The 26,185-nt window shown below is 41.4% G+C and overlaps 1 protein-coding gene across 2 annotated transcripts; it reads right to left on the reverse strand.

Moving 5' to 3' along the window:
• Positions 1-11,823: 11,823 nt before the first annotated feature.
• On the reverse strand, positions 11,824-25,756 carry cfap221 (cilia and flagella associated protein 221). 2 transcript variants are annotated; one of them, XM_086044264.1, is made up of 26 exons: positions 25,597-25,756; positions 25,107-25,220; positions 24,795-24,945; positions 24,546-24,646; positions 24,205-24,291; positions 24,040-24,135; positions 23,851-23,951; positions 23,649-23,752; positions 23,142-23,301; positions 22,662-22,770; positions 22,329-22,458; positions 22,155-22,242; positions 21,694-21,781; positions 21,489-21,578; positions 20,293-20,388; positions 19,130-19,217; positions 18,892-18,983; positions 18,062-18,139; positions 17,837-17,944; positions 17,629-17,748; positions 17,461-17,546; positions 17,288-17,360; positions 17,100-17,197; positions 14,900-14,992; positions 14,497-14,582; positions 11,824-12,899 (listed from the first exon to the last, which is right to left on the reverse strand). In XM_086044264.1, exons 3-25 carry the CDS (start codon positions 24,883-24,885, stop codon positions 14,522-14,524), a joined length of 2,238 nt encoding a protein of 745 aa, XP_085900390.1. In that variant the 5' UTR covers positions 24,886-24,945; positions 25,107-25,220; positions 25,597-25,756; the 3' UTR covers positions 11,824-12,899; positions 14,497-14,521. The 2 variants fall into 2 exon arrangements, 1 of the variants encoding a protein (XP_085900390.1); XR_015088541.1 differs by lacking the exons at positions 11,824-12,899; positions 14,497-14,582; positions 14,900-14,992; positions 17,461-17,546.
• Positions 25,757-26,185: the final 429 nt, after the last annotated feature.

The following is a 26,185-nucleotide window of genomic DNA, read 5'->3' on the forward strand; positions in this document are numbered from 1 at the left end:
GCCTGGATTGCATCATGGAAGCATCTGCTGTTGTGATTTTGTCGCCCACCCAATCCCACAGGCCTTTAGATGTTGCAGATCTGCAGCCAGGAAGCAACAAGGAAGTGACAGATCATTTCAGCGGGTGATCCATTCCTGCAGAGCCTCTCGTCTGCAGGTGCAAATGTCTCACAGTGTGCTTGTGTGAAAAACACAGATGGAAGCCCAATTTCCACACTGGGATGAGAGGTCCTGACACCAGAAATAATGGTGGCAAATGCCCAAAAATGAGAACATAGCCTTGTGGGTTGACATTCAAGCAACAATTGCATTTTATACGGATGCCAGGTATTATTCAAATCATGACAAGTTGGTATGATGTTGAGGGTCAATGAAAGCATCTTGGTACAGTGGCCACTTGTTTTGGGCTGTTACTCAGAACCAACAGCAAACAAATGAAAATCAATGTCACTTTTCCCCCGTCTGAAAACAGTCCAACAGAAGGGATTAGTCACAAAAGTTACTAGTCACTAAAGCAATCCATCAGCTTTTTTTGACCAAGAATAAAGTGACCCAGAATAGATGCCATGGTCCGCATGCTAATTTGAAGATGAGAAGCTTATCTAATAGTAAAAAAAAAAAGGCAAACTACTTACGTAAGCCAATAAAATCTACAGATGAAACAAACAGTACATATGAAAAAGTACTCCTATACCATGCTTTGAAGGGGAGATCAGCAGAGCCTTATGGGTCAATCATCCGAGAAGAGCATTTACAACCATCAGGTCAGTGAACTGGACAAATACCACCACCTTTCAAGAAGAGGGAAAAAAAGCATGGAGGCGGCAAAATTGTGACATTAAATTCCTTTCAAATGTATGTCAAGAGGACCTAGCTTTAGCAGAAAGACAAGTTGGTGTCTTTGCTCCAGTAGCCTTTTCCAAACTCACAGCAACTGAGAACCATGTAGGCAAAAACAAAAAAAAGTAGTCTATAGGAACAGTGAGGATGATTATTTTGTTTTACTGTACATTTAAAGCACTTGGGTTTGATTTGATTGACAGGTAGCCTATACTGCTTACTTTTTGGCTTTGACATACTGCTTCCCTGTAGTTTGGCAGCTTTGAGGAGACCTCTGAGAAACCGTCATTTGGTGCCACCATCACGTTGTTTATTGATAAAGAGTATTTTGCTCCTCCCTAAAGAAGCCCAAGTCATGACAGTACGGGACCACCACTTCTAGCATGACCTTGTATGATGGGGATCATGACCAGTGACGTATAGATCGGCGGTGCAACTGGTGTAATGCACCAGGGCCAAACCAGCGTTAGAGGACCATGAAGGAAGGGCAGAAAAACAGCACTCCAAAATTCCCCCAGACACCTGATCGCTGGCGTCGGGCCAAAACCTTGTGCCTCCAAAATAGTCACTTTTCAGGAGACCCCAAAAACGGCAAGTTTGTTCAACTATTAGCATTGCACCGTGAAAGAGAGCAAGCCATTTTCAACACTTAGATTGGTCAATAATGTGTAAAAATCACACCTATGCATGTGGACTGACCATTAGTATAGCGGCTTTGAAAAAAAAAAGAAATTCACCAAAATGTGGCCTATGAGGTTTTGGGCCGACGCCAGCGATATAAATATGTGCGTGTGTTGGTGTGTGTGTGCGTGTGTGTGCGTGCGTGTGTAGGGGTGTGTGTGTGCGCAGACATTCTGTGCATTAACAGTTTTCTTATCTGTCATTTTTTGTTTAGAAAAACACCCTCAAAATATGTTTGAACTAACGGTGCTTTTTTTAAAGTACTTGTCTTGCAACTACAATGACATTAACGTAAAATAAATACATAAAAATGCACATACAAAAACAATAATATACAGAAAAAGAAATAATTTGAACAAACTGCTCTTATACTGTTAAACATTATACAAACAATTATTTAGTATAAAAGAAAACTTGTGTAGAGAAACAAGGCTGTAACTTACTGTTAGGCTGCAAAATGTTCCCACTTGAAACATGAAGCTTCAAGTTACCATATGTGGTGATATTAGTAATTCAGCCACACAGAGTTTCATTTATTGCGCGCGGCAAAGACGTGACGTTATCTTTAGTAGACGTCTCCGTAAAATGAGGAGATCGTGGTTTGAGCATTCTGTGGTTGTATTATTTTTTTTATTCATATATGTACTGCACTTTCTTACAGCTGCGGTTGTTGTGCAGTGTTGTATGAAAAAAGGCGAGCGGAGTTTTAAGTAAATGATTATACCTGCAAGACATTTGAATTAAGAAAGGCATTTGATTTTTTTAAGACAAAAGTAAACAGTTAGTCTGGCTGGGGATCAAACTCACGCCAGAAAAAATCATAACCCTTCGCTGCTGAAGTCATTTGCTCTAACCCACCCACCTATTTGTCACCATATATGTCATGTGGCCAAAACCTTTTAAAGCTAGCCTGAGAGAGTTGTTGAGAAACCTGTGATTACGTCCATAAATCCACCATACCTCTTCGTATCCCTGCGGCCCGGGCTAAATGTTCTCCTCTCAAGATAATTTGAAGTGACTTCACTAGTTGAACATGAAGACACAACCAAACACTGTGCACTGTAGGAGCCTGGCTGAGTCACATATGGCTGCCACATCGAAGTGCCGCCTGCAAAAGTAGACATGGCGGCCATATTGGATGTGGCAAGTTCCGATCGGACGTCACTCACGGCTGGATAGGAAATGATGTCGACTTTAGCAGTAACTCCATGACCACGTTATTGGCTAGGGCCGTTGGAATTCAGCACCCGACGGTGACCAATACGTGTGTATTGCATGACGACCTTACCGCACATGAGACACTTTTAATGAGAGTCTAGCCATTTCTCAATTTGCATGCTTGTCTGTTCTTACGTTCTTGTGTTCTCGTGAAACGACATCAGTTGCGGCGCAAGTACGTACTATTCAAATTGGTACGAAGTATGAATAAACCAGGAATCCTAAGACACATTTCTTGCTGCTATCATGAAAATACAGAGCCGGGGGATATATTAGTACACAGCCGTTGTATTTTAAAAAGAAGCTTGTGTTCTTAGGAAGAACATTATCAAGTACGTTCACAGGAAGACCATACTTGGCGAGTTCCCAAGACCGTACTCTGTTTGTCATATTGAGAAACGGCAATGATTTGTGTGCCCAAACTGGATGTACATCATCGTTTGAGATGCCAGAGATAAAGAAATTAGGTTCACTCGTCAATAACTGTATACTATTCATTCTGCTCATTCAAAAACAGATATACACATACATTTTAGGTGCTGTTATTTTTTTTTTTTAATCTTCGTTTTCATTATTGAATTTTTGTCTCTTTCAAAGTGACTCAGCTGGGAGGTAGGGCGGCGCCACAGGGTGTAATCACTTTTGTTTTCAGCGATTGATGTTTTTATCGGCTTTGTGTTGACTTATTTTAAGGGCACAGTAAATTGACACTGTTATACAAGCTGTAGACTGAGTGTAATTTCTTCAGTGTTGTCCCATGAAAAGATAGAAAAAAAAAACATTTACAAAAATGTGAGGAGTCTACTTACTATTGCGAGATACTGTAACTCTCAGGTGGCTTGGTAAGTGTTAAGAGGTCAAAGGTCAATTAGAGCAACCAGACAATCATCTCTTCTTTATAAGATACACTAAAGGGCACAAAATGCTATGACATCAACTGGGAGGTTGAGGTTTTATTAGGAGGGAGGACGCAGAGTGCGAGAGTGATAGTGTGGTTGGGAAATCAATATTTCATCTCGCAGGGTTTTTACCAGAAGGTCTGCGCAATAAATACCATTGATGGGTACGTTGGTGGCTGATGCACACATGTGGACACACGCACACACACACACACACACGCATTCGCACACGCTTGTGCTTTCACGATGGAATTCTGAATCGGGTTGGTGAATGGTAGGTATGTGTGTGTGTGTTTGTGTGTGTTCACAGCAGCATTAATAGCCTGTTAATAGGTGAATGATCAAGAAGTGTGTGCTCATTAACCAAATCTGAATCTGAATGCTTTACATTAGTGGGGCGTGAAGTGGAAGCTAAAAATCATTAGTCTTTTGTCACACTCCATAAGTTTTATGTGCAAGCAGTTCCACACCCGTTTGCGAAATAATCACAAACATATTTGAAACTGGACGACATGAATTACAATCACATTTAATATGATGTTTTTGCCTCACATGTATTTTGTACGAACTGCACTGTGCTTTATTTTACTGACACAGTATGCTAAAGTTTAACGTGTACAAGCAATCTGTTCTCATTTTGTGGGTGTCCTAGAAGCAATGAGGACACAAATCTTTAAATGTCAGGTGTGTGCAGGGCGCACTGCAGCTGACCGGGCACAGCACATGCAGTGATTGGCAGCACTTTTATGCAGATCAATTAATGACTGGCATTACAAGAATATATATATTTTTTTATTGTTTTATTTTACAGAAATAGTGGATCATTTTATGTATCTATTTTATTTTGTCATAATCTCTCACTTTATTTTTTCTTGGCACGTTGCAAATTCTTTGAGTACATTTGGATCGGATTGGATCAGTAGTAAATTCATGATATTGGAAAGGTTGCTGGATTTTTACATTTTGTTTTTAATTTCCTTTTGCTTCCTGATATCTTATAATCTACACAGCATTCCAGCAGTTTAGGAATCTGGTTTTGTAAACATGCAACTGATTTTGAGGCCATGGGAGTCACTAAACATGCCATCCAAGCTGCATCTCAGCAAACAGACCATTAGCTAAGCTTTCTGCACATGCGGAAGCAGCCAGTAGGTCAGGCTGCACTCAAAGCCTTTGGAGTACACTGGCATCCAAGCAGCAAATCTCTGTTAGCGCTCAGGAGACCAACCGTGTCGACTACCGGAGGGATGCAAAATTGAGCTTGTGACCCAACAGCTGCTGGTCAGAAGCCTGATGTGCTTAATCATCACAGGAGCACAAGGTAGTCAACATGTTGAACTGTCACACTACATAACTGGAACAGCAGAAAAAAAAAAGTCATTAATTCCCTGCACAACACCATTCCTTTTTATCGTTCACCTATTTACTTTGTGCATTCATGAAAAGTAAACAATTCCGAGTGTAGTAGACAACTATGACTAGTTGTGCAGCCTCTCGTGGAAAACCATAAGATAATCTGCATCTAAGATTGGGCCTTAAACTTCCCCATCATGTGCGCACACACAAACAAATAATTTACACACACAGCAGTGGCGCAGATCCCACTTTGGCAGCTCGACAGCACATACTTTAATTGAAAGCCTCGCACATCTCTTAAATGCAACCGCCACACTACAGCTGCTCTATGTGTAAGCACGCCAGCAGAATTTCATCTGGGATCAGAACGAGACATGACACCGCGCCGGAGCTTGCGTCCTACTGGAATATCACCTTCTGTGCATCTCTGAGCGGTTTCTACAGCGCTCACACGAGAAGCAAGGCAAATTTCACACACGAGTCTCCACAGATGTCGAGCCAGCCTTGACACATGCGCTGCTCTGCTTTCTTGCACAGTTTGTCCGACCTTTCCGCAACCCCTCGCACCAGTCTGTCTCTTGAGGGACGGTCACCTACTGCCGCAAGCGAATGCGTCAAGGCGTCATTGAGGGTGCCGCTTCACAAGACGGTGGCTCCTGTCGTCACGAGGCTCTGCAGATTAGACGATAGTGAAATTGAGTGTCAGGGTTAAATCGAGTTGTCGGCTGATTTGGCGCATTTGTGGCTGGGCGACGTCCGCCTGCGGCTGCCGAGATGAAGCTCTCTTAGTAACGCTCGCCGTTATCTTGGAATAAAAGCTGAAAAGTGCTAAAGGGAGAATGGGATTTGATGCGCAGTGGGTGGAGGTATCACATGTAGAGTAGGAGTGTGGACATGTTGTCTGCAGGTGTACTCTTTTTAAACAGAATGCCAATGAGAGGCAAAGTTGCATGGAAGGAATCACTGAAAATGGACTCCAGTTTCCCCTGCAGCAATTTTTTCACACCCTATGCTAAATTACACTCTCGTTAAAAACATAGTGATTCCAGTGCAGAACGCTCCAGGAAGGCTTTAGATGATTGAAAATATACATTTTTAAATGACTGGTACTGTGAGGAACGGTTATATTTGAAAAGTATTTCAAAGTTGTTAAAGTTGCAGCTTCTTAAAATTCATGAGTGACAATGAAAATCATGAGGCAGAAACCTGTAAACTATTTCCATTATGGTTCAAGTCCTAAATGAGCTACTGCCTTGAGACCAATGACTTCAGATTGAGTAACAGTCACTAGGCCTATGGCTTTTTAAAAGCCCTATTTATATGGAGATGAGAGGCAACCGTTTTAAAGTATACGAGAACTATAATATTGACACACATCTGTTCATCAATCAATCAATGGATGAATTGGGACGGCAGTAGCTCTTCTCTAAGGATCTGGCCCACAACCTCATTTTATGTGCCCCGCGAAAGCAAATCACGTGCGTCAACAAATAGTTTTCACTTTTAAAAACACTGAGATCTGAGGTACTGCAATGTGTTATTTGTTACCAATCCTCCCCTATATAATACATTGAAAAATATTTGAACAATTACTTACTGGCTCCCATTTCAAAACTAACTATCCATCAATTTGTTGTGTAAGTGATCGTATGAGGCGGTCATACGTTTATAACGGCCCTACGAGGCACACCATAACTCCGATGTGTCCTATTGTGCAAAGCAAAATCCATAAAAATACCGTGCCAGGTGGTGTGGAAGAACTTGAGAGCCTTGACCTCAACTAAATCGAACACCTTTGGGATGAACCTCAACAAGAAATTGTGAGCCAGCCACTCTCTTACATAAATGAACTCACAAATGTTCTTTTGAATCAGGGGACAAACCACTCCAAAATCTTTCAGAAAGTAGAAGGGTGGAAGCTGACATAGCTCCAGGGTTTATATTATAAACGTTAAATGGAGTTGTCCTGACAGTACAATACAATACAATACAATTTTATTTATATAGCACATTTCACAACAGCTACAACTGTAACCGTAGCTGCACTTTACAAACAACTACAAAAATAGCCATAATGCAACAAGTGAAATCAATAAATTCACACAAAACACTTGATAAAATAATTGTATCATGATATACATTATTATTCTAACAACACGATATACAATAGACACAGGAAAACAGACGAAAATTTGCCAGTCTCAGGTCAGATCAAAAGCCAGCGAATAGAAATGTGTCTTAAAACGGGTGGACAGAGAGGGGACTTACCTAACAACCAATGGGAGGTCATTCCAAAGGGAAGGACCAGCAACAGGGAAGACTCGATCCCCTCTGAGGCTCCGCTTAATCCTCGGCACCTCGAGCAGCGCCTGGTCCGCAGACCTGAGGCTGCGGGAAGGTGCGTAGGAGTGGAGGAGCTTGGAGAGGTATGCCTGGGCGAGGCCACTGAATGACTTAAAAACAAATAAAAGACTCTTAAATTGAACCCGAAAGTGCACTGGGAGCCAGTGAAGGGAGGCCAGAATTGGTGTTATGTGCTCCATCTTCCGAGCTGCAGTTAGGAGGCGAGCAGCAGCGTTTTGGACCAAGTGGAGACATTTGAGAGAGGACTGGCTGACTCCAAAATAAAGTGCATTACAGTACTCTAGTCGAGATGTAACAAAGGCATGGGTGACTGTTTCTAAATACTGACGAGAAAGGAGGGGCTTTACCATAGCCAGCTGTCTAAGATGAAAGAAGCTGGACCTTACAACAGCGCTGACTTGCTGGTCCAATTTAAGATCACTGTCCATTTTGAAACCCAAGTTTGAGACTGTTGGCTTTGGATATGGCGCCAGGGGGCCCAGGGTAACAAGGTGGGATGTAGAAGAGCCACTGAAACCGAACAACATAACGTGTGTTTTCTTTTCATTGAAATTTAAGACATTTAGTGACATCCAGGCTTTGATGTCTTCTAGGCAGGACAATAGTGGTCTTAAGGAGAAGGCGTCTTTTATGCTCAGCGGGACATAGATTTGACAGTCAGCCAAAGAAAGCTCAAAGAAAGCGCTTCCATTACAAAAGTGGCAGATGGAGAAAAATGCAGCCAGACAAGTCAACAAGATGTGACGCTAACAAGCGTGGTGGTTGTATGTTATTTTAAAGGCTGAATAATTGCAGTTATGAGAGGTTTGACCTAGAGCTTCCTCATTGTTTATCAGTGGCTGGCACGTTTAATTGATGCTGTTAGTGTAGAATGAGGAAGGTATTAGCATTATAATGCAATGATGTTTGCATGGTTCAGCATGTTTTCTTGTAGTGGAGCATGCCACTTTGACATGTCATCACGTTTACTCATGGAGGAGTGATGGGAAAGCACGTTGATGATGAAGTCACTCCCCCGTATGCTTAGTTCTGCTGAAGGTGTGTTTAAATGCATGGGTGTACATATGCAACTTAGTTTGGGGAACAGAAAATAAAAACTTTGTTGGGGAGTGGGGCAGTGAACTTTGGTTAAGATCTGGATAAATATTCTAATTTTGGCAAGGCGGCACCAGGTGAAATAATGTATGTGGTTTAATTTGCATTTGGAACAACCCTAGCGTGTTGTATTTGTACTGCACAGTGAGGTGGCCTAGCCAGGTAAATTGACTAGAATGGAGGTTAAGCAGGATTTCATTGGAAGTATATCACAAGTAGTTGGCAAGTAAAACGATTTTGTGCAGAAAAAATTGTTGACAATATATGACTTTCAGATGCTGCGGTAAAAACTGATGAGAGTTCTTCTCTGTGTGTTGCCTAATTACTCATCTGAGTATCATTTTAATGCGCTGCTGCCGAACGCAAAAGAAACATGCATACAAGCAATGCAAATGAGCAGAGACTGTATTTTTAGTAAGAGCACTGACAAATATACAAATGGGAAGCGTCATAGCTTCAATGGGCTTTTCTAGTTCTATAATTGGAACCGGCTTAGAACTTGTAGCTTCACTATGTTGGTACAGGGGTTTAGTGAGCTAATTAGCCATAAACAAGCAGCTCATAATGACCGTCGGATTCTGTGATGTTGTTGTTTTCACAATCAAGGCTTTTATACAGCACTTGATTTAGTTTGAAAGCAATACTTCCCACTCGGTTCCTCACAGGAGGGATTGGCAATCTTCGGGGACAAGATCTCTGCGACTAAACATGCGTCAGGACTCAACTCTTCTGCTGTGTTTACATGACCAGCAACCACTGCAGCAGCCTCGTTTGCTCCATATGCAAGTTTTCTCACGGTTGATCATGGTATCCGTGGCTGACCGTAGGGGAGGGAGGGCTACTGAACCCCGGACCACAATTTATTACGTTCAAAACGTTATCTCATATGCGCCATGGCAATTTTTCTGAACATTGAAAAATCTGGCCAGGCATTTGCCCATCCTGTCCCCTCGTGTTGTGTCACATCCATCCCGTTTTGTTAATGGAGACTTGAAATGTGTTTGCAGTGGCCACGAGATAACGTCAAGCCTTATGGCTGAAGAGGGAAAAGCAAATAAAAAAACCCACTATGGAGTCACTGTACTCTGCTTCCCGCACCGCAAGAGTCACTCAACCGTCAGAAAAACTCGCAGGCATATTCCCGTAAAACGTCGACTTACATGACAAGCAACATTTCCACTACTCAACTGTCATCTTAAATACTTTCATCCTCAAGCTCACGTGCATGTCAGCTTCTTTCAGATCTGACCGCATGTTAATGTTTCAACTACAGTATAGGCATATCTTTCGCTTCAGTTACAATTCAACAGGATATCATGTTTATTTTAAAACCAAACATACTACTGTAGCAAATCCTGTGTCATGAACAGCAAATATAGAAATGGAACACTGAAACTAAATAGCATTTCAAAGAGTGCAGATATTCTCGCAATTGGTGAAGAAGTCCAATGCATGCCTGCAAGCTGTCATGAATTGGGCTTGAGCCCTAACATCGCTTTTAATCTCCACCTTAAAGAGAAAAAGGGGGTGTGGTGTGGGGTAATTTTAAAAGCAAAACATCTCAAAATAGATGCAAGTCCTCCTTAGGAAGAGATTTTGTTAAAGATGCACAAGTGAGATCAAAAAAGCAGATGGCTTGATGAATTCTGTCTTATCTCTTGACTGTGGGGCAGAAAACAACAAGCATTCTAGTCCACAAGCCCTGTTCACTCTTTCAAGGGTTAGATGGTGCAAAATTGACCTGCAGCCGGCAATCTTTGAAGAACTAGGGCTAAAAATTGGATTCCTCTCCTGGGCACAGTAGTTGGGTTATGCCTGTCAAGCCCCATTCAAAGTTGCGGCGTGAGTGAACCTGGCCAAGTCCATCTACTGGTGCCTCCACTGAAGGTCAACTCAAATGCAAGCACTTACAATTTGGGCTTTGACTCAACCAAAGCCTAAAGGTCATCGTTCATCAGCAGCTGAGAGTTTCGGGCTCTGCTCTTTCCTGTGATGTTTTGATTGAGCCCATCACTGCCAGGCCACCAATTAGGACATCGCATTGCACATTCGACAGGGTCTTCACTCAGCTTCCACCCCAGAAGCGGGACGAGGAAAGAATCGAGTCCACTCCATCTCTGCCTGTCATGAAGCCGTCATGCCTCGGCATCTGTTACGGACATAGAGTTTGCAGCTAACTAAGGTTTATTTGAGGGAGGTGTTTGTCTTAAGTGGATGACACAGCTGTCAACTCATTGGCCATGGAATCTATGAGTGTGTGGTTAACTGGTGGGTTAGGATCCAAAAATGGGCTGCGGAACCATTATGGGTGGGTGGGTTCATATTTGGTATGGCGACTGTATGTGCCATACTGAGGGTGTCGTTAACTTCCACTGGCTGAGTTATGTCATCGTTGGGTTGTGGAAGAGGATTGCGCGTGCAAACTGTGAGGCTCTGGTGAACAGAATTTGTACATTTTCATGTCCTGTCTTTTGTTGCCAGCGATTTCAACATTTATGGCTGTGTTGAGTTACTTTGAAGGGACAGTAAATTCACTGATTTACTGATTATTGTATACGATAGCAAAGTGTTCTTTCTTTAGTGTTGTCCCACAGAAATATACAATAAAATGTTTACAAAATGTGAGGATGTGTACTCACTTCTGTGATATACTTTTGTTTTTTTTCTTATTTTCTAGCGAAGCCTGAAGGTTTAACACTGCCATTTCGAACTGTTTCGAATTCCCTCTTTATGAGCAGTGCTGTGCTTGTGCTAAACAAACCTTTTAGAGTTGTCATCAAGTTCAATCTTGGTTTCATCAGACCATAACACATTTCCCATGTGCTTGGGAGATTTTGTAAAACCATTACCACTCACATATCCTTCTGGAGTTCAAACCATAATGTCCTCTTTTGTTTGATGCTCCCTTGGAAAGATCAAGGAAAATCTCTGGAATACTGTTAATTGCTGTCACAGTTCAAGTTTCTTCTTTTTTTTGGGCGCAAAGCCTCTGGTTGCCTTTGTTGTTCTGAGGAGGCGTGTAAAAGCAGCAGTAGTTACGGCTTCATCCTTGTCATGTTGTTACAAGCTACACGGAGAAGCAACATGAACAACACCATACGAGTAATGCTGACACTTGAACTCAATTCACTGAAGGAATGTAGGTTTTAAAAGTGGCACAGTTTCAACCAATCTTTTGCCTTGCAGTCAAGGACGATATGGGGTCCAGGTTTTGACATGACACAAAACAGAACCCAGAAACGATGGGCAAACCTTTTTTTTTTTTTATTTCTATGAGGACGTGCTTGTTTTCCCCGTGCTTGTGTGGGTTGTGTGGGATACAACAGCATCCTCAGCGAGTCCAACAATGTATGTGTTAAGTCCATTGAGGATTCTCAATTGTATAAAAGTATGAATGGTTGCCTGTCGCTAAGTGTCAGTTCTGTGATTGACAGGTGATGAGTCCAGGGTTAAGCCCATGTCCCAACTTGGATAGACTGCAGCTTCCCTGCGGCACTGAACAGAATAAGTGGCATAGAAATAGGATGCATTCTGTATTCAAGAGCTTGGAAAGATGACAGTATTATTTGATTGATGTACCTGTGTTTTCAATCATGATGGTGACAGGTGCAAAACATGCTGTGGTCTTTGCTGACTTACTGGATAAAATGCACATTCCACTGTTAAGGGTGACAGCAAACACAGTCATAAAATATTGACTTTTACTTGATGCTTGCAGCTGTGTGAATTAATTATACCGAGTGACTATTATTGTCTCTCTTTTTTTTGCTTAAATCGTTTATGGCACAATTGCCTGACTGGAGTAAATGTCATTGCTGTGGTTTACATGAAATATGCAGCTACTCTCGCTCGCCTTGGAAAACATACTGTATCAGGTGCAGACATGTAAAGATATAACTGCATGATTGTTAATAATATAATAGGTTTCTCAACGGAGTTTTATTGTATATCTGCCACTGTGATCTGAGTCAAGTGAATCTTTGCCAAAGGGTTTAGTATGTGGATTGAAGCAAATGCCAAAGCAATTCATGGCAATGCTTGCTGCTCTTTGGGGTCTCTAACTGAGTTGGAGTTCCCTCTAGCGGTGAGAACAGGTACTAGATGAACCACCAAGCCCTTTCATGCAGAAATAAAGCCCAACCTGTGAGCTTTTAAATGAAAAAGGATATTATTTAAACATTAAACCTTAGACAAAATGATTTTTTATTGCTGTAAAAGTGCGCAAAAAGTGTGTGTGTGTGTGTGTGTGTGTGTGTGTGTGGTGTGTGTGGGTGTGTGTGTGTGTGCGTGTGGGGGTGGGTGTGCATGTGTGTGTGTGTGTGTGTTGGGGTGGGCCGGGGGTAGTCACTGTCTTGTGATGATCATTGGGTCTTCAAGCAACATCAGTTTGCTCATCCCACTTTTCCCTCATCTGTTTGAACCCAGACTAGGTGCCGTCTCTGGTGCCTGCCACAGAGTAACCCAGCTTTAGTAATCAATCTTTAGCAATCTATCTATGAGCTATAAATGACAACTACAATGGTTGTAAGTGTCGTACTATCAATTAAATATTTAACGGTCATCGTACTTTTGGTTGCCACATTTTTTACAATAACATGGTTCTCTGCAACAACAATACCACATGAATAAAAGCAGAATTACGTAGCCTGTTTCAGCTCTCCAGAAGAATTAGGAGGATTTAAAAGTCATTAACTTCATTTGCGTTATCAATGTTTGGTTTATCCAAAGGAGACACAATGTGCCTATTGGCCATTCCTGGAATTATCCCTAAAATGAATGATTGCACTTGAAAGTCCTATTAATAGTGCTGGAAGTACTCCCATTGTGTAAATAAGCATTCAAGGGTTTAAAAACTCTGGGCCGAATCCACAAAGAATAAACTGCTGCCACTGATAGTCCTATACACAAAGGATATTGCACTAATGACATACCAGCACAAACACGCTCACAAAGATTGACAGCTGTGGGCAGCTTGCATCTGTTCCCCGCCCCCCCAATGGCACACACGGCCAAGTATAAATGCTGGTTTTGCGCCAAGAACACCGTGGCAGAACAATGGCCGTTATCAAGAGACTCTTTCATAAATCACAACTCAAAACACACCTGTTTTAAACAGACTACTCATTCTAATGTAATTTTACTCTGCCTCTTTCTGGGTTTTTTACATTTTAATTTCTTTCTTTCATTCCACTTTTTATTGTTGTTTTATTTAACTTTATGTAACATACTGTACGAGTGTACGGTGTCCTTGAGTGCCAAAAGGGCGCCTTTAAATAAAATGCATTATTATTATTATTATTATTATTATTATTATTATCATAGAAAGATGAAATGATCAGAATGCAAACTTGGGATCCTGACTGAGCAACTGCAAACGGGACTGTCAGAAAACTGTTACCAATCGTCACCAAAATTCACATTCACATCCCTACTAATGTCCACACAGATCTCTGAAAATATAAGAACGATTGCCTCAATATTTTGGAGTTTATGGTCAAAAGCGTTTTCCTCAATAAGCGACAGTGAGCATCTACGGAGAGGAAGACACATTGTATGTGTACGTAATTCAGGACGACATTGTCTTGTACATCAGAGCATTCTCTCACATTGCTCAGACGTTGCAGATCATAATGCAACCCCTCATAAAAAATAAAAATAAAAATAATAAAAAAAAGGCTTCTACAGAGCAGCGCTAAGTTTACACCAGCTTTCTGTCGATGTTATTTGTTTCACTCAAATTGCGTGCGACGACTAGCGCTGGTGTTATTGAATTAGATGTTGTTTATCAATGAGGCTCATTTGAATAGAGGTGGGCAATTACCTCATTTGAACACGCACAAATACCACAGGCGCACTGAGACACATTTTGCATCTCAGTCAGTTATGCATTTCACCATCTGTGCGTTATTTGCGAACTAGGTACTATCTGTTTGCTCCATTTTGAATGGTTAGCGCCATGCAAAAGCAACGCAATCCTTTAGTGAATCCGACCCTCTGTCTCTTGGTGGCTTGGACATACAATAAATCATGTTAACAGACTCACCAGCTGCTCCACCTGAGGAAGGTTGTCATTGTAACCCAGAAAGGAAATCTCTCTTAATCATCTCTGGGGTTAGCGACACTTCGCACCTACATGTAGACAAATATATAGTTAGTGTCAGTATTTAGGCTATGGCGAGCAGCAGATAAAAAGGCTGAGATAAGTTTAACAAAATAAGGTTTGAGGTCAAATCAGGTGTCAATCTAGAGCGGAGGTGAGCCTGCTGCAACACACCTGATTGAAATGATCATATAATCAGCAAGGTCTGCAGAGGCTGGATAACAATGCTGATTATTTGAATCAGGTGGGTTGCACCAGGGTGACATATAAAAGATGCAGGAAACCCGGCCTCGAGGGTCGGAATTGCCCACCCCTGATCTAGAGGATCAATCACTTGTGTGTTTACCTTTTGTCTGTGCATGCAGAGAGATACGCAGGAGGCTGGGTGAAAGCAGCAGGTGATGTGACAGGAAGGATGTCTTTATTATAGTCAGCAGAACTGGAGGACATACACAAAAATACACGCTGATTGATGCAGCAGAGCTGGACCATACGTGACAGAACAGAGGACAGATATCCACTCGGCCTCCCTTAGATGAAAGGACTTCCAACAGCTGCGTTTGAAAAGGCAAAGATAAAACTACAATCGCTTGAAAGCACTTTGAGGGATGGCTAAACTGAATGAAAGCATTTTACTTTCTGCATGTTCACAGGCACTTCCTCTAAGCAGTAGAGTTCATTTCAGTTCAGTTAGGTATTTTTTGCATTTCTTTTGTGTAAAAACTGTGAAGGGTACAAAAAAATAACTAATCAGTATACTATAACATGCTTGGGTCAATAGAGGGCACCACAAATTCTAGTGAAGACAGAAAATGTAATAAAAACACTCTGACTAAAATGAAAATATTTCCAGATATACGCGCACCCACAACTCTAATGAGGATAAACGTTGTAGATAATGGCTGGATGGATCTCATTTAAGATATGCAGGATAAAAACTATTTAGTGCAAAGTAAATGATGAGTGAAGTTATTTAGCTCTGTTGTATGAAATCATAACACACTTCCGGTCTTGGGTGTACATATCTTTCACCCATTGACTCTCGTTAAAAGATGGACATGTGCAGTACATGTGCAGTAGGTGACCTATGTCACATCCTTGCTCGGTCTTTCAGAATTTAGTGTTGTACCACTGTGATGATGGCGATCTTGAGCTGTTAAAGCCACACCTACACGGGCTTCAAATTCGCACCGTCACCGCAACACCATCTTGGAAGTAAAGTGTGTTGAGCTAAAAGCCTGGGCCATTTGAAGGCTCAGAGGAGTAAGGTTTTACTAACATACATTCACGAGGTGCAAGCTGGCATCCGTTACACGTCAACGTCCGATCGAGTCAAGCTCATCAGAGTCCACTTCTAGCTTACTCTTGCTCATGCTGACTTGGTGTTGTCGAGCTTACTCAATCATATTCGAGAGATTGAGGTTCTAACCTCAATTGAACGGACCTGTGGGAGCCTTTCAGAATGGAATGCGCAGTGTCGTGTCACTGTCACACGGACCATGCCTGAAGACGGCCACTTAGTTAATTTGACCTAGTCTCGGGCCCAATACGCGGCTTCTTTACAGTGATATTAAAGTTGACCTTTTCAACCATTTTCATACTTATACTAGTTGATGAAAAGTGTCACTCATGTCTCTCCTCAATTCATATATTTTGTACTAAAAAAAAAATTATTGAAGTAAAATATATTAAAAATGATTACAAAATTATCTTTTACTTACAATGATTTCTGGACAATTCAAATAAATTTGTACTGGTTCACGACATATAAAGTGCCATAAATCCTTAATCGTTAACTGATTCTTACAAACTCGGGCGGGTTTTATCCATGTCACAAATTTCTATTCAATGACATCCTCTATTTTGATATATAGGTAGTTTGAATTTGTTTGTAACACATACGTGTATCTTATTTTGATCTCGGATTTCAGACATTTTCAGACCGTCACAAACCATCCCACCCTTAATTACGTTAGTTAGCTGTACTTAAATGTTCACAATCACATATATTTTAATGGTCCAAGACTAAATTGTGTTGCTAGCTAAACTGCGGCGTTAAATACCCGTACTTTTAGTCATCTGGGGAACCGACTTTTATACAAAACACAACATCTGGTAAGACATGTTTGTTTCTACACTGAAAATATGGTGTGCTGAATTGACTCAATTTTGTTTTGTCAAGTGGTTGAATGAAATAAATAGGTGTGATTGTGAGTGCGGATGTTTGTCTCTGTGTGCCCTGCGATTGGCTGGCAACCAATTCAGGGTGTCCCCCGCCTACTGCCCGAAGACAGCTGGGATAGGCTCCAGCACGCCGCGCGACCCATGTGAGGATAAGCGGTATCGATAATGGATGGATGGATGGATACGAGATATACTGCAGTCATGCCGAATGTGAGCTGGGCTATTCTCGTGACATTACATATAAATTCAATACCGTAATTTTTAGATATATTGTGGTACTAGAATGATGTTGGTACTTGTTAATGATTTGACTGATGCAGCCACTGCTATTATCCAGTGCTGATGGAGGCTCGGTTACCTACCCATGCAGGATGTTGCTGGTTAGAGCAGCCTGTCTGGACACACATGTTGCAATTACCAAATCAAAATTGTCCCATGTCTTCAATCCTGTGATCGCTCCCTATTACAAAGAAAGGACGCTTAGCAGTGATGTATACGAGGTGGTTTCACTTAAGACAAAAAAAAAAAAACATCGTCGCAATTTACTTACCTTTGGGTCCAGAGTCTGCATTTGTAAGGTTTGTGACTCCATCCCACTCGTGTGGCCCTCAGGGGATGAATAACTACACATAGAGTGCAAAGATTATACTGCATGGTAACATAATCAATAAGAAGGTCCATGGAAGATTAATGCTGCAATGGCACTGAGGAGGAAACATTTACCGAGGCAATGGGCAGAGGTGAAAATCCACGTCACTTTCGAGGTATTTAGGGGTTGGCTTGTAAGCCTGCAGGCCAGGAGCTGGATTCTACAGCACACAGCAAATGAGGAGGTATGGGAAGGTATACCAGTACCTATAGTTCATCAATAAACAAAAAGAGGACTCTTACAAAGATTCTGAGTGGGTGTGCGTGAATGGGTCGAAGGAGAGCGCTTGGGAACGTGAAGTTCAGATCACTGGCATCTTGCTCGTCCTCATGCCCTGGTGTAGGTGACTGGGAACCGGCCTCCTGGGGAGGGGAAATATGAAGAAACAATGCATAGTAAATACAATAATCAGGGACGACACTGGCTGATCATTATGTGTTGTATCCTTACTGGATCTCCAGTGCGAAGTGGTCGGGCTAAAGTAGTGGGAATGAAGGCGTTAAATGCTTCCCAGGCTGACACAGGCTGGTAGCCCATCAGCTTGTAGTACTGAGGAACCTAAACAGTAATAAATACATAGAGTAACAAATACATATTTCAAGAGTTCAGTGAGAACACACAATGTGTTGCCATGGAGTTTTGAGTGATGCTTAGATGAGCAGTAACTGCACCTACTTGGAGCTTGAAGGTAGGAACATGTGTTGTCACCCTCACATTAACGGCATCCACAGGCAAAGCTGAAAAGTCAAGAGCCTGCAAATAAAAAGCAGACACCTTTTGCACAAATTCAAGCAAATTAAGCTGTTCTGTGACCAATGTTTTGTACTAATTGATTAGTAAAATGTAATCAGGAAAAAATGGTTAATGATAATAAAACACTTATCCAACTAATCGATACAATAATCAATTCTAAATATATCCGATAGGGACAGCCCTACCCGGTTTATTATTATTACCCTATGATTCTTTTTTTACATCGTTTTTTTTAAGACTAATTTGCACATTTCTGACCATTTTCCTCACGTTAAACATATAAAACATATTTAAAATGTATATAAAACTCTAAAATAAAAAAATGTCTGTCCGTCAAAAATATCTGTCTTTGCACACTAAACTAGAATCAAACAAAGGAGCGCACAAAGACTTTTGCAAATGTTGAACAATCCGAATTTGGACCAGCACCACATTTCACACCTTTACTGACGATTGATGTAGATTAAAATGTTTATGCTTAAAATGTTGTATTTTGCTGTGTTGTGGGGATGCACCAATATTGTTTTGGTCCATGCACTAGCCCTTCATAACATTTTGTGGAAATTCTTTGAGTAATCAATACAGATAGACGTCATGTAAAATACCTCTCTTATATGATTTTATGTAAAAGCACATTTTATGTAATACCACTTCCTGCTTTGAAAAAACATTGATTATTCAAGTACTATAAAGCTAATGATGTAGCCACTGAGTGTTTGTTAATTGCGCTTTCGGTACCAGAAAATACTAACCAGAGGATCAGCTTCATCTGAGAAAAGTGGGAAGGAAGATGGAAAGATTCTTTCAGGAGAGATCTTCAGGACACATGCCTCCTCCTTTTCGACTGAGACAAACATAAAACGACAGAAGTTAACTTCTACCAAGACAGGGGTCAACTTTGCGTCATGAACCAATGCACACAGTGCCTCAAATAGCTGTTTTTGGGGCTTGGACATTCGCTTCAAGAGAGCACTCAAGGGTGATAAAGACCTTTATTGGCCGAGAGCAAGCCTGCCGCAGCGTCTGGTAGATTCCTCCACAAGGCCAAGATCCGCTTCATGCGACACTGCATCACGACCTGTGAGGCGAGCACAGTGCAGGTTTCATCAGGCACGGGTTGATGCGTCCTTCAACACACGACTAGTGTTTAAAATCTCTTTTCTTCCATTGTTAAAAAAATATGTCCTTATGGGACTATCTCTCTCTTCAGGGTCATTTGCAAGTATGAAGGACTGTGCAAAAAGTAGAATTTTTTATTAAACTAATTGAAAGGTGGGGCTAGGGGCAAGGAAGAACCCATATACATTTTGGTGCAAAGGAACAAAGAGGACAGCACCCCAAAATTCTTTGCATGTTATATATGCCTTCACTAGTCTAAACATGGCATTCTGATTAATATTGTGTTTTTGGAATATGCATTAAGCAGCAAAATCCAACCGTTTTTAGCCATCTCAGGGCAATCATTTTGTTAGTTTGTCGACTGAAAATGACATCACACACTCTCGGGTCGCAGGTAATGACCAATCACGGCTTACCTGTTTTCTGAAGTTGAGTCATGATTGGTCGTTAGCAGAGCCCTGCGCAACTGTGATGTCATTTTCAGCCAACAGCAAGTGGTAAAATGGCCGCCCCCTGAGATGGATAAAAAACGGGTGTATTTTACTGATTAGCTCATATTCCACAAACGCAGTATTAATCGTAATGCCGTGTTGCGACTAGTGGGGCTGCATAGAACATATTCTTGTAAAGGAAATTTGGGGGTTGACTACCACTTTAAGAACATTTTGAACATTTTTATTCATTTCTCAATGAATAATGTGTGTTAATGATTACATTATATGAGGGGGTAGCCATCTCAGAAGGTAGGTATGACAATTGTTTGGGACGAGGCTAGATCTGTGCTCGAGTGTGTGTTTGTGTATGCACAACCTCAGAGACTTGGATTGTGTGTGTGTGTGTGTGTGTGGGTGTGCGTGTGTGGGGGTGGGGGTGTGGGTGTGTGTGAGTGTGTGTGTGTGTGTGTGTGTTGGCGTGCGTGTTTGAGTATGCACTACCTCAGAATTGTGAATTGTGTGTGCGTTTGTGTTTGAGTATGTGCAGCCTTGGAGAATGTGTGTGCATGCCTGTGTGCATGCCTGTGTGTGTGCGTGTACCCTGCGTGCTGCCTGCTGGAAGAGTTTTAGGGCCCTCTGTTTAAGCGCCCACTGAAAGCTGGGGTGAAACTGAAAAGACGGGGATCCCTTGGGGACCTAGAGGAGGATCCAAAAATGCATGTTACTGTCACATGCTTGCATGGTGTCAGGACAATGGTCCTCATTCACGAATAAACGCATAGAGAAGTGTTCTTACTTAGTTTAATTTAATCTTATATACAAAATCGCCATCTGATTTATTATGCATATGTACCACCCATTTTCTTTGCACCACGGTGCATGTTGATGAATCAGAATTCATTCTAAACGACAGCTGGAATTATCGGGAAATTCACACCCCGTTTTCTTTATATTATCTGCAGCCGTAATAAATGGCCCCAAAACGTAACTTAGTTAATCTTTTTCCTATTTTCAAAATGTTCGTTTCAGCGGAAAGCTTGCTAAGCAGAGAAACTGACAGTGATGACGTCAATCATTTTTAATTAATTCCAGTTAAATTACAGAATTCAGCACACTAAACAGCAAAAAGAACCGCGGATGAACAAACACTGCATAAACTGTTAAACTAGATAGTAATGAATAAATATAACAGAGAAAAAAGACATTTGTAGTCAACAGAATTAGTTTGTCACTGTAAAATGTCGGGAATGTTGTTTTGTAATAAGCGTGTGTACTTGATCAATATGAAAATTTGGAAGCCTTGAAATGCCAGTGCCAGCAGTTCAATGACTTTTCTGGGTGCGCAATCAAAGCGAACCCGTGCTATCTGCTCATTGAGTGACAAGTGCAGACACACAGACATCAGTGGATTCATTAATACAGTACATAGATGCACTTGAACAGCACGAGCGTGAAAGTGATGATAAGTGTCCTTCACAATGATTTAGGACATTAGTCAACTCATTAGCAAATGGCCAATTTGTTATTATTGTTAAAAATATTATTTTTGATTTTAAATACTGCATCTCGTGTTCAAGTTGTGTGAGTTTTGTTTGCACTCATCTGTCATTATATGTATGTACGCACGATTAATGAATGGAGCCCAATGATTGCATGTGAAAGTATTTCCTCAAATCTCAACAAACAGAAATAAATGCGAGAGTAGATACCCCGACCAGCAATTGTGTTGACATGTGAGGGGGGCCTGTTAGTAAAGCACATACAAAGCCACCCTCAGTGTAAGAGGCCGCGCTTACCTGCCCTGCGTCACAAATTAGTCGTATTGAGTAGAGCTTTGGTGGTCCACTGGTAAAGTCTTCCTCTTGCTTTACATCTCCCTCCCTGACCTACAAACAGTTATGACATGAATATTTAGTCCAACACAAGCAAGTCAGACGAAACATTGCTCTAAACTGTTCAGGAATGTTGCCAATGTATGTGGCTGAAGTACATTCATGTTACCTTGTACTGTTGTAATGCAACCAGTCTGTCCTCCAGTACCTGGCTTCGGGTCGACTGTGACACTGGATCTCTACCCAGATGGACTTGTCTAGTGGTGATATTACATTGATGACATGATCAAAAGTATAGGGACAGTAGGCTATTACCTTAACAGACCGTGGAAATGGAACAAAATGTGGAAATCAAACCTTCCCGTCATAAAAATTTCACTCAGTTGAATAGACTTTCTACAAGAGTTGGAATTATGTGGCGATTTTTGTCCGTTCATCAAGATAAGAATGTCAAAGCAGACATCAATGATGTTGGATGGCATGGCCTAACTAAGGAATTAGTCGATAAGTGTGTCTCAAAACTTGAGTGTATTAAGTGAAGTGGTTAAGGCAGATATAATTTGAAAGAAAACAAAAATTACTGCAAAGATCAAACAGATAAGATCAGAAGAGGACAATGATTGAACCTACAATTTCAGGCGGTTGATTTGCTCTTCTTTAACATTTTGTTGAACCCTTTTTAGGAAAAGAGCCTCCTTCTTCTGCCTGTTCTGCAGACCTGACAGGGATAAAAAAAAAAGGAGCCTCAGACTTACAATGAATCCAACATCCGTCCACACAGAAGCAGGGGTGACACGCACATACCCTCACTCGGGTGTTCAGCGCCAAGTTTGCTGCTGTCCTTTTGCAACATCTTTGCCACCCCTGCATGGGTGGAGGCATCCACAAGTGGCTTTGGTCCTGGCTTGCTCCCAGTTGGACCTCCTAAGGCACCCTGCAGGATATGTGAAGCAACAGCAGCATGAAGTGAAGAGGAATGTGAGTGGTGAAGCAGAGGAAAAATTATATTGCTCCTTAGACATAATAGTCTATCTTAAAATGCAGAAATCGGCAGCTCAGCTCTAATGTCCTTGATTCACTAGAAAATACATTGAAAATCCCCCACTGGATGAAATTGAGAGACTTCTCACGTATTACCTTGGGTTTTACGACATCCTTGGCAAACTTTTGTTTGACTGGACTTTGGACTTGGATGGCTGGTAAAGATCCTTTACTTTTGGCAGGTGTGCTTTGAAGATCAAGTCCCCTATCCAAGCAGGTGAAATAAACATTTCAAATATACAGAATCAATGCTGTCAGGCAAAAGCTTTTTTTTTATTTATTTATTTTTTTTTTTTATGAAGCTCTAAAAATGTGTTTTTACTATAGCATTTGTACTGTTTGGTTCAAGTGCTGAACATCTTGTAGTAATTGCATCGATAATTTTAATGAATTATTAACTTTTAAGGCTGATATAACATCAAGGGTAGTGTCGTGGATGAAGCGATTGCTTATGATTGATAGCATCCTCTTGTCTCATGGGAACACAATAAAGCGAAGGATGAGAATAGCTGAAGCCACACGAAGCAATTTTGTTTCTGACCCTGAGTGAATTGCTGTAACTTATTAGGCTAATACCTGACAGCAAGAAGAGGGGCGGAGCTTCCAATAACAGTACATAGGTAGGATTTGGTGTTGAATTGTGAGACAAGCAGCCGAACGGTAACCTGACAAGTCTCATAGCGGCAGGGTCTGAAGGTAATGGTGATTTTTGATTGACCATTGGCTGGGATCACACCTGAAAAATATAATCATAGTCAAAACTGATGATGATTACGATACCCAGAAAATACAATTATTCACCTATTTGCAAGGAGCAACTAGCAACCAATGAGTTTTAAAAGCAACAGAAATAACTTCACGTTATAACACATACACACAAGTGCTGATGCTTCCCAGACCATGGACAAGATTAACATGTGGAAAGTGCTGCTTCCTCAGCCATGATTTATTAAATACACAACAGACAACCAAGTATTTTGGAGAAAACACAGCACAGCTGCACTCCAGAAAGGTTGTGTTAACTGTGCTGCGCTGAGGAAACCAGGCAGACAGGTTACACAAATGCTCTCGAGTTATTCCTACCTGTGAGTGGGTGGATGGAAAAGGCCTCATGTGGCTCAATGAGGTGCACTTCAAACTCCAAATCAGCAGGAGATCTGCAGCTCAATGGAATGATGTGGCTAACACTATAGGACAAGGTCACACATTCAAACATTAGATTGTTCTTGCTGATATGGAAGAAATGCCTTTACAAAGATGAATACTCACACACACAAACACACACCTCTGTCCCAGTGGTGCTGCTGGTAAGTCAACGCGCGTCGGGATATGCACATGAGCGGTAGCGGGGTAAGCGTGAACTGGAATTAAAAGGTTCTCGTCGTCCTTAAAATGGGTGCAGGGTAAGAACAGACATGGCACAGACCGAGAAAACACGCAGACAAGATCACGAGAAGGTTGGTTGCATGCTTACCTCACAGTGAACCCGAATACAGTCAGAGACACGCGTCCACTCGTGGGGACAGAATTTGACCTTCACTGTGTAGGCGAGGCCAGGAATGAGACGACACTTGAGGGAAGTCAGATCAGTCAAAATGGACAGAGTTGAAGGTTAAGACCTTAAAGAAGTCAAACATACCTTTTTGGCATAGTTTGTTCGGAAATGCTTGGTTTGGGTGGGGATGATGTGAATATTTAGCACTCGAGATGAGATGTTGATTAGTTTCTGAGGAGACGGGAAACGGGTTTCATTTCAAATTCATCATGTGCACTTGAGAGAATCATTTAGACACTCTCGATGCTTACATCCAAATTCATCAAGCATATATGATGGAAAATCACGTCTTCATTCATTCATCAACCCAAATGAGAGGATTTTATAATGTGAGCTCATTTTTAATGTTTACTTGTGATTAAGAAATTGTAATAAATTACAGTGTAACGATAAGTACATTCACACTAGGGGGATGTTTTTCTCACCACGCTCTTCACATAGTCCTTCTCTAGCTTGAAGCCACTGAAATGAAGTTCTGAGGGATCCACTTGAATCAGACCATTGCTCTTCTCTTTGACATAGATTTCTGTATGGTAAAAAAAGATATGATTTTGAATGACTAACCAAATGGATTGCCTTTATTTAAGACAACAAAACATGTATGCACGGTGGAAGAAACATAATTAAGAAGTAGTGAATTAATAAATGCGGCCATCATGTCGCTCAATATGTACTGGACTCCAGTAGATGGTTTGGCACGCTGCTCCTTCCGTCCTCCACCAACTGGGTCAAAGGAAGCGGTGTCAGAGGAGCAGAGACAGCCATTCTCCAGGGAGTCACAGGTCAGTCACAGCTGTGCAAAACCAACGACAGGCAGCTGGAGAACTATAAATAAGACAAGCAGGGCACTTCTTTTATAAGATGAATGAAACAGGTCATTCAAATGTACTGATTAGGCAGTCACATCCGTGCAGTGGTTATTGTAATTGACAAATGCTAGAATTTAGGAGAACATGTGGTCACTGATAGTGTAGTGGTTCACTTGCCTAGAGTCCTGGGCTCAGTTCCCACACAGTGACTGTATTATATATGCCCAATGACTGACTGGCGACAAGTCCAGAGTGTCGTCTGCATGGGATAGACTCCAAGTTCCCGTGAACCTGAGTAGTGGAAAGGAAAATGGGAGAGATGAATGTAAAAACAAAAGAAGAAGGAGGAGTAATAATTCTATTGTCACATAAGTATGTAAGACTGGCGGCATTAGCAAGAAAGGCTAACAAAAGTAATTTCGTTATACCTTCGAGTCGATTTGACTGGCGCCATTTTTAGCACAGGTTTACCATCTTCTCATGTGAAAACAAAACAAAACAACGTGTAGCTCCTAAGGACATACGCAACTTAGCTAACTTTATTGATAAAAATAAAAACAACGACATATTTATATTCAACTTGTTCGTCGTCTTCATTATCTGTTTACGTAAAGCCCCACGTTGCGTCTTCATGACGCATAACATAGTAGTAACACAATATGTTTACCATGCTTCGCTCACGTTGTTTGGTAAATGCTGCGACCACCTACGACGGTGCCATCTTGACTCGACCATTTGTTGACTTCAACGCCAATTAATAATCCCAGCCTTTTCAAATGAAAGGTTTTTAATTTGGCACCTTTTTTGCACACGGCACCCGACAAACACTGCCGTTACCACGGTGACAGTCTAGCTCGAGGGGTGGGTTTAAAAGCCATGTGGACCAATGGCACTCTGGTATGTTCTCGGGGTCACTGATGACTGTAACGACGCAATGACGTTCAAAATAAAACCGAGGGAACTTGAATTTCAATTTCAAATTAAAGTGTTTGACTTTTCGTTACAACGTTTGTAATGATGCTTGAAATATACACTACACCATGGGATTGTTTATGATTAAAGAAACATATACATAACAAATTCAGTAAATTATTCTTAAATTACGTCAGGGCATTGATGCGTTTGTGGATAAGCGGTATTACTCTGAAAGTTCAGACAAGAAGTTGATGTTTTTTATTTTGCACTTTAGTATACAGTATTGAATATGATGTTGGCGGTACGCGGCTACACGCAATTCCAAGCGAGTCGTTTAACAA

The sequence above is a fragment of the Filicampus tigris genome, chromosome 1 (assembly GCF_054856515.1).
Source record: "Filicampus tigris isolate MCC_2025a chromosome 1, RoL_Ftig_1.0, whole genome shotgun sequence".
Lineage (NCBI taxonomy): Eukaryota > Metazoa > Chordata > Actinopteri > Syngnathiformes > Syngnathidae > Filicampus > Filicampus tigris.

Coding starts and splice junctions, on each gene's coding strand:
- cfap221 (XM_086044264.1), bottom strand. CDS start 24,885: ATGGCTGTCTCTGCTCCTCTGACACCGCTTCCTTTGACCCAGTTGGTG. Junction 23,302..23,648: donor TTCCATCCACCCACTCACAG/GTAGGAATAACT, acceptor TATATTTTTCAG/GTGTGATCCCAGCCAATGGT. Junction 18,140..18,891: donor CAGATGAAGCTGATCCTCTG/GTTAGTATTTTC, acceptor TTTTATTTGCAG/GCTCTTGACTTTTCAGCTTT.